This window comes from Etheostoma cragini, chromosome 1 (assembly GCF_013103735.1).
Source record: "Etheostoma cragini isolate CJK2018 chromosome 1, CSU_Ecrag_1.0, whole genome shotgun sequence".
In the NCBI taxonomy this organism is placed as follows: domain Eukaryota; kingdom Metazoa; phylum Chordata; class Actinopteri; order Perciformes; family Percidae; genus Etheostoma; species Etheostoma cragini.
The window spans coordinates 10,495,419-10,513,059 of record NC_048407.1 but is presented as its reverse complement, the minus strand read 5'-3'; the positions used below and the strand labels follow the sequence as shown (position 1 = coordinate 10,513,059).

The following is a 17,641-nucleotide window of genomic DNA, read 5'->3' as shown; positions in this document are numbered from 1 at the left end:
TGGGAATTGCCTGTAGCGATTTATTCTTCTTACACTCACCTAGCATCTAGATGTACTAGCAGTATTGATTAAGACCTGGATCTTGTGTCAAAGCTAGAGACAGATGGAGAGGGAGAAGGGAGAGGGAGGACTGTAGAGCCGGTAAGTCCCCACAGAGCTGCCCGTGTTTTTTTAATAATCACTCTCTTCTCTCCACCTGGGAGTGCAGAACCGCTGTGGAGCCTATATTTAGGCAGCAACCAGCTGGCAGGATGAGCAGCACACATGCACTGTTGTATGTAACATGGTCACAAGATAATGTCTCGTCTAGCAGGGTGATTTAATGAGGTGAAAGTTGAATTTGCTCAGCTAAGACCTGCTACATAAAATAATTAAATGCTGGAAAGGTGGTAATGACCTGCTGTAATTTAGTTTGGTTATGGATGACTTATTGGGTATCCTGTTTTCTATAGTCATTGAAATTATAGTAGAATTTTGTCGTTTAAATGTATACATCTCATGGACAATACTTAACGCACCACACATGTACATTTTGTAGGCACATAAGACACACATAATGATGTTCTAGTTGAAAAACAAATATATTAAATGTGAAACAGTTTAGGTAACAAAAAATAATTTATAACTTTTGGGGTCTTGGATTGGTGCATGGTTGAAATTCTCACTGCTGTTTCGAAGCTCAATCAATCCATTTTCTTTTGTCACATGCAGTCATACTGATAATTTATCATGTAACGAGAGTGATGCATCACTTTAAGTTTCTGTCAGGTGTCCAGTAGATCCAGGCTGATAGGAGGCAGTGCTGTTACAGCTGTACTACTCGCTGTAAACAACAGCCTTAATCCTGCTCTTACACACGCACACACACATGCGCGCTGACACACGCACACACACACAAACACACACACACACACACACAGCAGGAGCAGGCAGCTATAGCATCTGTCAACCCCTTCTGCTCTCAGACCCTTTAACCCTGCTTTATATTAGCAAGTATTGTGGATCTCTGTCTCTAATTCACCATCTGATTCTGTATATGAATGAGAAAATAATAGAGTAATAATAGAGACATAAGAATGAATGACCTAATGCTTTTAGACAAATAGAGTCATATTTCACCTAGACACAATGAAGCCTCAAGTACTTCATTGTACTGTGTGCACACAGTGGATGGACACAATAACAAACCATGTCTGTGCAATATATTACAGTCCAAAACAACACACATGGAATCATTTCTTTAATGTTTAATGTCTTTAACCCTATTTCACAGTTTTCATGGAGCTGAATTTATTGAGATGCAAGCTCGGTAGCTGTTTTCATTTGTAGCCCTTTAAGGATTCCTCATCCTTAACTTTTGTCTTAACAACAGAAAAGACTAACAGGAAAGAAGTCCTAAAGGTCATAGGGATTAAATCACAACAACAACTAAGCTTGCAGTTTTAAGCTTTTTTTTTTTTTTACATCTCAGATTTGAGTTAGCATTGGTCATTTTGCTGTGCACTCAGACATAGAAATTAGCATTTCCATGACATCATTATCTCAGTGTCATCATGCGATGCAGAGTTTACCTCTCTCATCTCCACTGTGCTGTACCATGACAGGCACAGTCAGCGACATGCAAAGAGGCAGGAGAGTAAGGCAGGGTTGTTTGGGGACAGAGGTTACGCTGTCTTCTTACCCAGAGACGAGTCTCTCATCAGAGCAGGGACAAGGACAGTCCTGCTGCTATCAAGACAACAGTAAGGGGTATTTTAACATAATGTCACCTTGCTGTATACAGTTAAGGACACTATTCAAGGAGAATACAAATGTGGTGCTGTTATGGTATTATGTTATGAATTCCCTGCTAGGAGCAAGTGAGGTCAAAATGAATCTGAAGTGTTGACGCCTGTGCAGTATGCTCGTGTAGACGTTGACATGTGTGCCGGGTGTGATCATAGGAATGAAATGGTTTATTTCTATGGGTGTTTATATGCGTGTTTTGTTATGTTATGGGGTGTTATGTTGCTCACACAAGCAACAGATCTTACTCAATCTTTTGCTTCTCGGCTCATAAAACTTTTCATGATAAAACACCTCTGGTGGAAAACGTTAAATGTGTTTTGGAACATAGCTAAGCTAGCTAGCTAGCGAGCTAGCGAGCAAGGCAAGCATCAAGCAAGGTGGTGTAAATTGTGTGAGACAAGATATGTAGTTCACTGAGCGCTTTCAAACTAAACAAAATGGTACTATGACAAATCTATGACAAACTGACTCTTCACTTGCAAAATTATCTTTTAAATTGACAATATGTGTAATTCATGGCTCAATTCATACAGGATAAAAAAATTATTTGTCTCTTCCCATTCACAAACATAAATATAATTTCTGAAATAAGGTCCCATGAGATCGACCAGAAAGGGGAGGGACTTCACCTTTATTGCCTTACTTCCTGTCTGGCTACCAGACCAAGCCAAGCTCAATAGATTTGAGATCAACCATTGGGGAGTCTGCTGTATTTTCTCTGCACAAGAGGCGTGACCAACGGGCATAGTTCAAATGACTCTGTACGCAATCGGATAGTCCTTCAACCAATCAAAGCAACGATGGACTTTGTAGTGGTAACGTTTTGTTGTATTGGTAATATATTGCACAGACATGGTTTGTTATTGTGTCCATCCACTGTGTGCACACAGTACAATGAAATACTGGAGGCTTCATTGTGGTGTAATATGACTCTATTTCTCTTCAAGCATTAGGTCATTCATTCTTATGTCTCTATTATTATAATAAGGGAATTTCCCCACTGGGGGATGAATAAAGTATTATCTAATCTAATCTACTCTAGTATCATTTTCTCATTCATATAGAGGATCAGAGTGTACATGTGTGTTAATGTACTCTGACTATAAAAAAGATAATCTCCTGGCATGGTTACTATTTGTGTTCAAACAACTCAGTATTTATCTTTGATTCAGTGTTTTGTGACAGCCTCAGTCTCCCTGAAGTTATGCACACACTGATGATTAAATCATCATGTGGTAGCTTTGACCCAGCTGGGATTTTCAGACAATGTACACATACAAAAATACATACAGTGTACACACACACACACACACATACACACACACACACATACACATACACTCACACACACGCAAGCCTTCTAACAACCATTTGTCATGTTGTCTTCAGGCATTAATCTGCCTTCAAATGTGCTATATTAAGTATATATTTTTATCCATTGCGATACATTAAAAACAAATTTTTTATTTTGTGTAGAGTAGAGTTATCACATTTGGTGGTGAACATGCATATTAAGTGTCACTTTATTTTTCATTTTTATAATAGGTTTCAGCTGATTGAAGATCTGTCCTATGAAGATGTGAAGAAATGTTACCGGGGCTCGGTGAGTCTGGTCTCTCTTAGAATCCTAATTGTTACCGTGTCTTTGATTGGATCAAGTCCAACAAGTTGTATTCATTTTAACCTGAATGTTTAACCTATAATAAAAGCAAAATCACCTGTTAAAATTCTCCTTCTGAGGGGATGGTTTATTTTATGATTCCTCGACTCGAAGGCATTTCTCTCACTTTTGTACTGCAGTCAGATCTGTGTCATGACGATTGGATGCAGAAGCTTCCAAAAGGTTTCCATCCATATAACAAAACCAAATCTGATGCCTACTGTATTAATTAATTTATCTTTTCTGAGTCATATATGATGATGACATGCTAACACGTTAAAACAATAACATGCTGCTATTATGAATTTGTGAGAAATGATCCAATTTGTCCTGCTTATGCCCCAACTAGTGTGATATTTCTCAGGTTTAATTATTATTAAAAGACTTTAGACTCAACATAAAAAAATTGAACAGAGCAGAGAGAACAGAACAAATTATATGTTCGTTGACAAGCTCAGCAGTGTTATGTAATCCTAAATTACTATCACTTTGATTTCGCTGCAATCATGGCCAATGTCCTCCAGATAGTTCACTTATGAATGCAGTTAGCAAATGATTATACTGGACATTAACATTAACTCTGGGCTTTACCCCAGTGGTGATGGAGCCATCTACATTACTGTAACCTACTTTAAGTGCCATATTCCTGAGGACAGGAGCTTCTCTGGCATGAGTTATTAATAGAAAAACAAAAACAAGGGCAGCAGACAAACAGAGCTGATGCGAGTGGAAGGAGAGATAGACGAGAGACAGGACAGGACAGGACAGAAAGCTAGGGAAAGTTAATCTGGTGGCAGAGATATCTAGAGCTGAAGGTGAGTGTGAGCTGGGAGTAAGGAGCGCGGGGAATGAATGAGACCCCTTGTGTGCAGATGGGAGGGAAATGTATGATTTTCTCTGAAAAGGAAGGACTTTGAAGTCTCATAGACTGTCACCACAGAAGAACTGACAGATAGAGGGAAGGCAAGGAAGTGGCAAAGAAAGAAAGTGAGAGGGGGGAGGAGAACCTGTGTTGTTGTTTTTTCTGCTCAGAATAAGGAAGGGTAGATTGTGTTTTGTGTGTGTGTGTGTGTGTGTGTGTGTGTGTGTGTGTGTGTGTTTGAAGGAAGAAAAAGGAGCAGGAGGGTGTCAGCTTGGTGATGAAAAGTGTAGAGTCACTGTAGGTGTATTTGAGAAAGAGAAAGAGAGCCTTATAGTTTCTGAGAAAGAGCTCAGTGGCTGTAAACTGAGGCGTTGCTGCTGTACTACTCTGTAGTTGTGTGTGAGTGTGTGTGTGTTTGTGGGTGGGTGTGGGTGTGTATGGGTGTGAGTGTGGGTGTGGGTCGGTGTACATATTAGAGCCCGGTATGTGTTTGTAGGTGCATGTAGACTAGAGGTAGACAGTCCTCCTCCATCTCATCCCAGTACTGACCGGCGCCAGGGAAACAGTGTGTGTCTTGCAGCGGCTTGCTCCAGGCCTTGGATATGCGTGAGTGTGTGTGTGTGTACGGTGCCAACATGCTGAGCCTGGTGCAGAGCTCGCGCCCTTTGAGGGAGAGGGTGGTGTCTGCGGCGAGTGGAGCCAGAGTGGCCGGTGGTGGCGGAGTGGCGGGTTGCGCCGGTGGCGCTGTGCAGGCAGGCCGGTCTGCTAAGGAGATGCTCATGACTCTGCCCTGTCCCTCTGCACAGACTGTCAGCAAGTACAACTCGCAGTACCACAAACTGTTCCAGTGTGTGCCCAAGGATGAAATCCTCATGAAAGGTACTTTGTTTGTACTACAACATCTGTTTTATTAATCAACTTAATAATAATAATAATATTCTTGGACATGTCATGCTGCGGCTGTACTATACTTTGCCCATTTTGTATTTGTCTTTTATTTTTATAAATCCTCTCACCCCTTTTATAAAGTATATGTGATCTAGTGGTCAGTTGTTGGTTGATCGACCAACAAGTTCAACTTAATATATAAGTCAATAGACAGAAATGATAAGTTTTGGACCAATTTCATGATTTCACCAATGGGTCTAAATAAACAATCGGCTTTTTAACAATTTTCTGACACTGTAAAGGCTAAACGATTATCTTTTTGTGTGAAGAATTGATCAAATATGAGTCATTAATTGCGGCACAGATTTTGTCCAATTAAACATTGGATCACATTGATGATGATGATGAACAGACAAAAGTTAATAAAAGACCAAGTTTGTCAAGTCTACACTTTAATTTCAATGTCCTTTGGTTATTTGGTTCATTTATTAAGTCTGGTCTGAATTTGGAAAAACTGTTTTTTAACATCAGTACACCTGACTCCTTGAACAAATTACAGCTCACTTGTGTCTATTGGACAATTTGGAAACCTGGTTTTAAACCTGCTAACTTTTTATTTGTACTTGTTTTACATAATTTTACTTTTAAAATTGTTATTATCCTTATTACTAGAGCTGGGACTATATTATTTTGTCCCAATTCGATTTTATGATACATGGGTGCCAGTTGGATTTGTATTGCAAAATTAATTCATTGCATTCTAGAATATTGCGATTCAATATTATTGAGGATTGCAATTTTCTTTTTCCTTCTGGTAAAAAAAAGTTGAATAATACACTTTTAGAGACAATATATCATGAGCTATTTTTATTTTTAGATAAATGCACATCATATGTCAGTCTATCAGTCTGACAAAAAGTACATAACATGTAATTTCTGCTTTCGGTCTGTTTTGCTGGAAATGGATATGATGAAGTCACCTTATTTCTGTATCAAATAATTTTCCATTCCAGAACATTTGACTGTCTTTCCATTTTTTTAACGATGGTGTCGCTTCTTTTCTGTGTTGTTTTGTGTGTCTTTTGTAATTTCACTTGATGACATCTGTAATTGAAGTTTGCCCCTTCGGTCTCTCGAGTATAAATGAAAGGTTGAATGAAAAATGTTTTCATATTGTTCAGCAATATCTTTAGTAGTAATCTTACTATTTACAAAGATGAATCAATAAGTAATCTTCCTGTTCATTACCAGTATGCTGGAGTTTACCTTAACATACAGACGAATGAAGGAGTTGTGATGTTACAGGATATTTAAAAAAGAAACTGCATTGCTTGTCCTGTGATGGTCTAAATTCTGTCTGTAGTCTCTTACACCCAGACTATAAAAACATTTTGGTGGAAAATATGCACAATATCAGTGTACAAGTGATCCGCAGCTTTATTGTGCTGGTAATGCATATTTAACAATAGCATCTCTACTTTCATACATTATATAACAAACAACAACAAAATTGCACTAAACAGTTTAATTCTAAATCTTTTCTGCTTTTTATTTACTTGTCTTGTCTTGTCTTGTGTCCCGCTTTTATTATTCTTGCGTCAGTTCTGACATCTGGTTAACCTCAGAGACATTTTCAGCACAGTACAAACTCTTCTGTATAACCTGGTTAACCATCAACTTTGATGTTAAATTCAACCTTTTGTTATATAACCAATGTTTTGATGATTTGAAAAATGCTAGTGAGACAGTAGAAGATGCTGAAACACCGAGCAGAGAAGAACAAGTGGCGACAAAGGCCAACTGACTCGCGTCACGACTCACGTCTCACCTCGCTTGTGTCTTTGCCAAAAAGTTACAATTGAACACAACGTGAAGTCCACAGCCGCTGGCAACCATCAGGTAGGCCCGTGTCATGTCAGCAGGCGGCGGTAATCTATTCGTCATTCAGAACAGGACACACAAATTGTTAGTTATAGAAAAACTGCTGTAATTTTTTGCATTGTGTTCAAGTGCAACGTTTTGGCAAAAACACAGGCGATTTGAAGAGACCTTGAGGAGACCTGACCCGACACCAGAGTCGGGCTTCGTTGCCACTAGTTCTTTGCTGTCTAGCAGCCATGTATGTTGGGGCCTTAAGTTAAAAAAAAGTCTTTCTGTCACTTCTGTTCTCAGTGTACTCCTGTGCTCTTCTCAGAGATATTCTTCTACAAGGCCGGCTCTATATTTCCAGGAACTGGCTGTGTTTCTATGCCAACCTCTTTGGCAAAGACATTAAGGTACGAAAGACTGACAGATAGCTTAATAAACCAAAACTGACTGACAAACAAGTGTCTCCCCGTCACAATCTGACAAACAGAATGGACAACATATTTGACTGAAATTCATTCAGTCACTCAGTCTTATTTTTCCCACATAGAAAATGTCTCTCTCTCTCTCTCTCTTCATATCTACACTGTGAAAATATGTGCCAAGAACATGTAGACTTACTGAACCTTTAACCAGTTATGTTATTTTGTCTTTGATGTTGTGCGTTGTTCCTTTCCCTCATTTCCTTGAAACCAAACCTCTCCTGACATCTGAATGACAATAAGCTACTTATTCAGACTACATTCTTCACATTCTGACTGAAATAAGACACGTTTCAAGTCCACTACTGATTTTCTCCAGGGACCTTTTCCTGAGTGTATTTCAGTGTCTGCCTTCCCTGCCACCATTTACTCAAATCACCCTGGTGTTTTATCTTACGTCTAATTTTCTAATCAGTTTGCTTTTAGGTTTGCCTCCTCAAATCTAAGGAGTGTCCCCTTATAAATATTATTTTCCATCTTCTTTAGGTGGCTATCCCTGTTGTTTCCGTGAGGTTAGTGAAGAAGCACAAAACAGCGGGCCTTGTGCCCAATGGCTTGGCTATAACAACGGACACCAGCCAGAAGGTAATAACTTCCATAAAAGTCACTATGCTTTAAAATTCTTAACCGGATTAGCGCAGCATGGCTGTATTTTCCAGGAGAGGTGTGATGGGAAAACAACCCCATGCTATAGATAGAAGCAGCCTGGTAGCACAAGAGATTGAAGGGTTTATCCGGCAATTACGGCAACACTCAGAAAAGGCTTCTTAACTTTCTGTCACATCAGAGTCAGGCTTTAATCAAATGGTGTCTTCAAAGGCATAATGCACTTTTCAGCTTCTGTTCAGGCTCCCACAGCCAATGAATAGCCAGAAAGCTAAGTTTAGCATGTGGTAACCACTAGGTTTGGTATCTTCAAATAACAAAATAACAACCTACAAATACACAAAGCTATAATTTGTTTATAAACTATAATGTAATTTTAGCCCAGACGTTTTTTTTTTTTAATTTTGTGCATTCCACAAGAATGGCATTTTAGGCCTTGTTATAGGAGAGGGGAGAGAAGGGGAGTAAAATGCAGCAGAAGGGCCGCAGGTCCGAATTGAACCTGCAGCCGCTGTGTCGAGGAGTAAACCTCTATATATGTGGGCACGCGCTCTACCGGATGAGTTATCCAGGCATCATAAACAAACCTTTTGAATGCAAAAATGGTCATTTGAGGATACAAACTACTAAACTGAAGGAATAAATTTGTGTGTTAAGTTCGAAAAGAGAATTAACTGATGCCAGTAATTTATCAAAAAGCGTCTGTGGCACATGTGTATGTTGAGCTAAATGCTAATGTCAGGATGCTAAGAAGATGATGTTTTGCAGATCATTTGCTAATCAACACAAAATTAAAGCAAAGGTGAGGCGATGGGAATGCCGTTAGTTTTGCAGGTATTTGAAGTAAAAGTTAAAGTATTGGCAGAACGAACAGAAGCAAAAGAATTAAGATTCTTCTGCTAGTCAGGAATATGTGTGTCAAGTTGTTTTGGCTTTCCCCATTGATCTTTTTGCTTTACAAGGAAATAGTTAACAGAGTATTCTGCATGTTTCTAGTGGTGGCACACACATTTTAGCATTATGCAGACTGATGTCACAGTGCACACACCAAAGAGCCAGCTACTCAGAGTTACTAAGTTCTGAAAAAGCACATTTTTAAATGCTTCTCAAACATTTATATACTCCACAATACACTCATATACACATACACCACAGTACTACATGTATATTGTACCTCGTCCATCATTTATTCATTACACCAATTATTAATTATTTGAGTGAGTGGTTTGGGTTAGCATACTGTCAACACTGAGGTACTAAATTTTAGGTGTGCATTAGACTAATTTCATCAGATAAATGAAAAATGTCTCAGTAGACATCTTTAGATGATGTCTAGTCTATATCCATGACGTTTCATTTACGTGATCGTTCCGGCGCCACAAAAGGTTCTGCCAGATGTCTCTAATTTTCGGCTGGATGTCCTTCCCCTCCCGCATTCTTTCTGTTGGCATTCTAAACTCCGGTCGATTCAGGAATTATCCTCCAACAATCAAATTATATTTATCTTTTTTTGAGTCAAATTTTCATCACACACTTGACAGCTACTTTAATTCCAGAGCTTGCCTCCCTACGTGTACGTTCCACCAACAAGTTCCTTCCCGAGGATATTAAAACGAAGTAATGTTGGTGTAATATAGTCCAACCCAAAATGCAGAGTCTGATCCACACAGCAGCGCAGATTAAAGCAACAGCCTTTATCAAAGCATGTGAGATATATAGCACATGGTCGGTATGTCTCATACTGTCCAAGGGCAAATATCATGTACGTCGGTGTGAGTGTGTAGTATGCATAACATAAACATGGACACATACTGTACATGGCTCTGTACAGTACAACTGTACTGTTAAAGATGACTGAGGTTGGTTCTTGTGTGTGTGAGGCAGAAAGCTCACAGCTCGTGCCTGTAACAACAAAGTTCATGTTCATGTTCAATTAACAAAACAAAAATTGACAAAGTGCACACTTTGTGTTATTGTACACAGTGTTTCAAATGATCATAAATCTATTCCAAATTACTTTTTAGATAGCAGAGATATGTATCCAGGTCTTATGGATATTTTGCTAAGCTGTCACTGACCTGTCATTCACAGTTTTTATGACAGAATAAACCGTAACAAAAATGTGATTACAAAAGTATTGTCTTTGTGCCTAGATTAAAGCTTTTGAGCTTTTGCGACTCACGGTAAATTTGTAATATTTCCCAGTAATACATTCTTTGTACAGCTGCAAATACAAATATTTAAACACCTTCTTAAATGACAACACAAGCAACCGATTATAATATATATAATATATAATTTAAGTTTAATTTTGGGAAGGCACTGATGATCTTAGGTGCTGATATTTCAGATAAAGTGACCAAGGTGCAGTTGATGATATTTGCAAAGGCAGGCCGGGACATTTTGATCTATTTCTCAAAGTTTATATCATCTCTCATCTATCTTAATGTTGGTGAGAAATGAAAAGCTGACTATATAGCTTATCCATGTTATCTAAACGTATGAATCTGTAAAAATGTAAGAGAATCCCTTTGTTTAAAATTAGCTTAAATGTGCCATACACAGTTGTGCATGTGTAACAAATTCAGAATAATTTCAAGGGACATTTTTATTTTTAGCAAGAATTCTTCAATATAAACCGGATTTTTAGGTGACTGTTTTTCTTTCTTTTCTTTTTTGTTACTTCCTTAGTATGTATTTGTATCGCTGCTGTCAAGAGACAGTGTATATGACGTCCTCCGTAGGATCTGCACTCACCTACAGGTCAGAGCAAACACACACACACGCGCGCACGCAAACTGTTAATTCAGTCTAAATACTGTGGTGTACATGTCAGTTAAAGAGGTGATTTCCTTTTCCTCTCCAGGTCAATGGGAAGAGTCTGAGCTTGAAGCAGTTCATGGAGAAGCCGACCTTATCATTGGTCAGTGACATCATGTCTTTGATAATCATACAATTGTAATGATTGAAGTGGGTGAACCTTCAACATCTGGTAATCTACAGGCATTAAGATTACTTTAATGTTTCCTAGTTGTGTTTCATGTTGGTCAAAAAGCCCCTGGCAACTCTCACTTTCATCTACCTCTGACCTGAAGCCTGACGTATCTTCTTACACAGACAGTATCAATAGATGCTGTCGCGGCTGCAGTCATGCACTGAATTATCCCCCAAGTTGACGAGATGCTATCAAAGAGTGCTGTGAAGTTACCTTGTCTGTGTGCGTAAGGAACAGAACATCTTTTGTATTAAGTAATAATTAAGTTCTGTTAACATGCTCGTACTTGATCACACTCTGATCTAGACTGAAGGTTTTCAAAGAGAAAAGAGAGTTTGGTCATGTTGCCAGCGTATTCAATGGAAGGTTTTGTAGTGTTTTGCTGCTCTCAAACACAGAAGAAGTCTGATTTATATTAACAGTTTGCAATCATGTTAAGATGTAAATGCAGAAATATTTGAAGAATATGTATGCCCCTTGCTGAATATCTCTTTACACTTTAGCTTCCATAGGGTTTAGAAGATAGTTTTAAAAAAGACAGGCACCATTTATTAATGGTTATTCAAAAAAATAAATTACTATCATTTATAAGCTATTAACCAGATCAACTTTTGGGCCAGGTAGTAAAAAAAATCCCTATGTGTGCTTTTTATTAAAGACTAATTGCCATTTCTAATTGCTTCATCGCCGAAAAGTAAGGATTAACCTCCGCCAAAGAGATTTTTTGCAACCTGGTAGTCCAATAGTTTTGTGCCACAAAAGTTTAATAAAGACAACGTTCAAACCTACTTGGATATTTGTCAGGTCAGAATGTTTGAAAAATGGAAACGGCAACCATATTTATACATTCTGACCGGATAAAAATCCAAGAAGAATCAAAACGTCTTTATTAAACTTTTGTGGCATGGAGTAAGTCTTTAGCATGACAGTTCTTAACTGATCCATAGCATTGCGTTTATGCTGTTAGCTCAGTCTCAGGGAGGGGTCACAATATCATAAAATGTTCAATTCAAAAAAGAAAATAAGCAAATAATTTCAATTTCTCCGGCCTCAAAGTCACTAAACAAAAATAAAAAGTTTTTTTTTATTGGTTGAACTGCTTACAACTCCGCACTTGGGCAGTTCATATGTAGACATCACTTTATTTTTAGGGGTGATAAGCAAAACTGTCAGACCACTGACATAGCTAAAGGTTAAAAATTGTTGATTTTACCAGGGTTTTCAGACCAAGCAAGACCTTACAATCCATGTAAAAAAACTGAGTTAAAGGTCTAGGTCAAGGCAGCCCAATTTGGGGCCTGCGGGCCAAGTTTGCCTCCCCGTGGCACATGACATGCTCCTGCTTATTCTCCTCTTATTTTGCTGTAAAATCCTAACTGTAATGACTACGAAACTTTGTTTTGTGCAGCTTAAAAGTACATAATCCCTTATTAAATTACGCACGTAAATTTTTGCTGCCAAAAATTAGCCATGCTAACGTTACTGGTTTTAGTCAGCCAGTTCAGATGGAGCGATGGAGGCAGTGGCCCACTGATAAAAAAACATTTAGTAAGTCAGCTGGATCCTTAATGTTGAAAGACTTTTGAAAAACAAGGACGGAACTCATGCCTCCCACTATTGTACGTGATTAAAAAAAAGTAAACATTTAATATGGGAGATAAATGCCCATAGCCTTTCATTCAGATATATTTTTGGCCCTTCTTATGAAAGAATTTGGCCCCTCTGGTCTAGGTGATCTCAGGTTTAGATGAATGAACCACTGGTGTGATGGCAGCTGAGATGTTCAGACTCCTTTAGTTTAGATCACTATCTGTTGCAGTTGGATGACTAACTGATCTTTTCTTCTCTTTCCTCTGTGCCACAGGACGAGTTCCCAGTTCCAGACGAGTTCCCGGTGGTTGATGAATTCCCATCAGTGTTAAAGTGGAGAAGGAAACCCTCAGTGGTGTCTGTGTCGTCCTCCCTTCCTGACCTCTTAGGGAACTCCCCCAGCAGCCTGAGCGCCGTAGACACACCCTTCAAATCAGAACAGCCACTGGAAGGTGATAAAACTATCCATACGATGATGATTTGCTTGTGGTTAGTCTCACTTTGCCAGACCTTCTTCCCCAGCACTGTGCAGGTCAGATTGGACAGATAGTCTAGCTAGCTTTCTGGATTTACCCTGCAGAGGTCTGAGGAGCAGTTAACCCTAATCCTCATAAATCGACTGGAGTTAAAAATTCCAGCACAAAGAAAGCGGAAGGTAACTGACATCTGTCCGAAAAGAGTGACATCCGGCAAACAATCTCGGATCTCGAACAAAAAGTTGTGGTTATAGACTAGTTTGTGGTTAACACTGTTCTAAAAGCTGTGGCATCGTGATAGTACGACTACAGCTATAATCCACCCTACATTGTGTGATAAACAAAACTTCACTGTAAAATATATTAATATATAATTCAAATCACAGTGTGTCTCAATAGACTAAAACAGTGTCATACATTCATTTTTATTTGAAAAACCAGAACACAATTTTATTACAGAATTATATAAATAAATTATCAATAATTAATTTAGAAATCTCATATGTTTTCCTCTTTGATTGATTCCACATGGAGCATGATGAGAAAATGCTCGCTTCTTAATAATCTTAGGAACACTGCGAGCCTTCAATATGTAGTACAAACTAAAAGTGTACGTGGGGGAAGACCCCGTTCTGCCAAGTAAGGATGTTTGAATCCATTAAGAGTTTTATAGGTAACATCTCTCTTACGTAACAACACATTAAGCTCCAAATGGAGATTAAATCCTGTGGGGGTTTGTTTATAAAAAGCTTTGGGCGGATGCAGATTAAGTAGAGATTATCACAAACAATGGCGGTTGTCAAAATGTTCTGAGGACAGATCATTTCTGCTAATTTACAGTCTTCTATTTGATATTTGATCAGCGTGGGTTTTTGTGTACATTGACCTCACAGCTCACATGTGGAGTGGAAAGATGGGAAATAATGTAATTAAAAGATGTATATCTACTATATAACATAACATTGGTTCACACTTGTATTAGAGTAGCACAAAACACACGCACATATAGAAGCAGTGCAAAAAGAAGCAATGCATACATACTGTCTCAGCTAAATTGTAAAGACAATGGGGTATAATAGTCAGCTCATGGTTTTATATGATTCAGACAAAATAGTGTTCACTGTTTTGTCTGGATTTTCAGATTTTACCATTTCTTAATTTCTAAGAATGGTTTTCTTATGTTTTAGTAGCAAATGCAAATAATCTAATATAAATAACCTACAAATAAATCACTTTTCACATGTTTCAATTGAGATCTCTGACAGCTCAGTGTTAATTCATATAATTTAATTGCCCCCTCTGACAGCTCATATGTATGAACAAAAATGAGATTTAGCCTACCCAAAGGTCACATTTTGTAATAAGTCATATGTCTTGTCTCTAATAAAAAAAAAGGTAGATTGAGGTGCTATATAAATACTGTGAAAACATCAAAACAATCAATCCACAGAGAAATTCACACAGCCTGTATTAAGAAACTGTGCCTTTAAACGATCCATTGGGACTTCCATATAGTTGGGATGTCAAAACTATACTATACATAAGTAGAAAATACTGTTGCAACGATGGTGCTGATCGCAAATGTGAAAGACCCGGAAACCCTGACCAATCAGACGAGACTGGGGTTTCTCGGGGGAGGGCTTAAAGAGTCACAGGGTGAATACAGGTATATTTGGACAGGCAGTTTGAGAGAAAAATGTGTTTTTCTTTGCATTAGAGTATGTAAAAATGTTCAAGAACCCCAAAATACAAGTATGAACATGAAAATGAGATTATGGGACATTTGATCATTTTCAAACTCCAAAGTGCATGTTGTCCCACCATTACACTAACAGGTGGGCCAGCACAAGTGAAACAGGCAGCAGAGTCAAGTCAAGTAGTGTTAATGGTTTTCTGTTATTGTGTGTTACAGAGCGAGCTCTGCAAACAGACAGAGGTCTTTTAGCAGAGCCACTGGCGGAGCTGGGCCAGATGGAGTACCAGCTGCTCAAGTTCTTCACCCTGCTGTGAGTATACAGAGGGACACACAGACACCAACAACATTCACCTTCAACTCCTCCAACAGCTGACTCATAGCTACACACACACACACACATACACACACACACACACTTGAGCGTTAACATAAAGATAGTGGGAAGTTCACTAAGTCAAACTGAAAGCATGGGATCAGAGCTGTTTTTGTCTTAGCTCTTAAGATACAATGCTCAAAACAATCAAATAATTTGTTTTAGTGAGCATCATGCTCAACCTTACTCCACCTGGCCTCCATCATAGCAGAGGGTTACAGTGATCAGGCAGACTGTCCTTCACCCAGAGGATGTTAAGCCGCTCTGCTTTAGTGTCCTTGAGAGAGCAATAAATCTTTATCTGCTTCCGAAGATTTGTCATATTGCTGACGATGACCTCTGACACCAGAGTCAAGCACAGATATTCTCACTGGTATAGCTCAGATTACAATCTGTATAAATGAATGCTCAAAATAGAATACACAATGCATGTAATCAAGCCACACATGTATATTTAGTAACTCTTAAGTGAATTAAAAGATAAAGAAATGTTACACCTGCATGTTTTCTTTTTAGAGCTGTTATTGTGTGGTTACACAATGCAGGTTTATTTCTGATAATCTGCACTTCAACTGTGTACCATGCAATGGTAATTTACAAGGGAAAATACTTTTAGTTTGTTTATCTTGTTGATTTATAGTACAGAAATGACTGGAAACTACTTGCTTGGAAAGTAGACACATTCAAAACTTTGAAATGCTACATTGTAACATGTTTGTTACATGCACTTTGTTACATGTGCAACATATTAAAGTCTGCTTTTAGTCCTTTGAGGCAGATTTAAACTGTGTTGTACTAGGACAGTAACAAGCTGATATGTTGACAGAAAGGCAAACGTTGCCACCCAGTGTTCATCAAATGTCATTACAGCTCTCTTCCTCCACATTGACAGAGGATTCCAGAGTCTAGTGCCATAACCATCCTGAAACCTTTTTTGGTAAATCAATGTATCTGTGTCTCCTTGTTCGTCATCAGAATTATTCTCCTCATCCTGTCATCGTGCTACCTGGCCTTTCGTGTGTGCAGTCTGGAGCAGCAGCTGTCCTTCCTCAGTAATCCAAATCTGCCCCTGAGAGAGAGGTAACACTGCATCAGCCACATCATCACTACTTTTTAATTTGTGATTCAAAGAAAAGAAAAAACACATTCAAATATCAAACATTAAGAACATTGGATGCCCAAAAAACACAATTATCTTTTATGTAAGAAGAAGAGTAATGTTTACTATATAGTGTTGTTTTATGGTTGATTGTATTTAATGACATTGTTATTTAACAGGAACAATACTGGTTAATATTTTTCCATCAAAATAAATAAATGTATCAAGTGTAAAATATAAAGCTTTTAGTGGAAGGTAATTTTCAGCTCTTTTCTGTGGTGTGTGTAAGTGTGTGTGCGTGCTGGAATCAGTGTCAAGGGTGAAAAAAATGGAAGGGGTTGATTTACCCTCCGTTTAATCCAGAGAGTCCACCAACCTTGCTGCTTTCTTCTCGTCCAGGTAACCACTGCTCTCAGCTGTGACCCATTGGATTAGCGGCTGTTTTCTCTTCTCATGCTTTGAGCTGGCGATGCCCTCCTGCACTTATCCTGGACCAGCTTTAGAGCCCAGAAAAGATAAACCCCTGCACCCTCCGCCAAACAAGAAGGACCCGAGTCCAGGCATCTCACAGACCTTCCCCTCCGTGGAATGACTTCTGATTTAGTGATCACTTCCAGACTATGCAAACAGACTGTCTATTTATATCTGAATTTAAAGTAGGTTTGAGTGTAGATTATGATTGTCTACCATGGCCTGTCACTCTCACAGACATTTGATCTTTACCTCTATATTATAACCTCTATATAAAATAGTGAGCCGATTGCAGTTGAAGCTGCAACTTATTCCACTGATGAAGTTAAGGAGTGGTGATGGAGACTAGATATTAATGAATTAATATCCGACATTTTCTGACTGACAACTTTTTTTCTGGTGAGAACTTGGCATAGCCCCATATCGACCGTAATTGTTATTTTGTTACAGTCTATGCATAGCCCTCAGTCAGACGGATAAAACAAGCTAGGACAATGCACTTTTAATATTAAAAATATGTCCACATTATTTCAAATGTTTGTAACAGTTTTAAGAGTTTAGATCTATTTTTGTGCTAGGTAATAGCTACCTAATTATTATTTATGGAAGGAAGTCCTTCTGTGACCACAGACACTTGACTGAATGGAGTTACCTGTCATTTAACTGTGATATACTGGAGCGATAACACCAACTGTGGGTGTTAACTTTAATGAGAACAAGATGGTAAGGTGACACATATACATTTTGTTTTTAGTTGTAATGTAATCAGCTGTTTAAATGTTTTTTTTG

The 17,641-nt window shown here is 38.5% G+C and overlaps 1 protein-coding gene across 5 annotated transcripts in view; it reads left to right on the top strand.

The window, feature by feature from the left end:
* Positions 1–17,356, top strand: part of gramd2aa (GRAM domain containing 2Aa) — a 33,677-nt gene extending 16,321 nt beyond the window's left edge. For 3 of the 5 annotated variants that reach the window (XM_034881202.1, XM_034881213.1, XM_034881221.1), the window contains exons 3-12: positions 3,334–3,391; positions 4,877–5,189; positions 7,371–7,474; positions 8,033–8,131; positions 10,844–10,915; positions 11,019–11,075; positions 13,012–13,189; positions 15,126–15,219; positions 16,258–16,362; positions 16,781–17,356. In XM_034881202.1, the coding sequence (XP_034737093.1) occupies positions 3,334–3,391; positions 4,877–5,189; positions 7,371–7,474; positions 8,033–8,131; positions 10,844–10,915; positions 11,019–11,075; positions 13,012–13,189; positions 15,126–15,219; positions 16,258–16,362; positions 16,781–16,784 (1,084 nt within the window). In that variant the 3' untranslated portion in view covers positions 16,785–17,356. The remainder of the gene's footprint in view (positions 1–3,333; positions 3,392–4,876; positions 5,190–7,370; positions 7,475–8,032; positions 8,132–10,843; positions 10,916–11,018; positions 11,076–13,011; positions 13,190–15,125; positions 15,220–16,257; positions 16,363–16,780) is intronic. The other 2 variants (XM_034881231.1, XM_034881242.1) reach the window with 1 other exon arrangement.
* Positions 17,357–17,641: the final 285 nt, after the last annotated feature.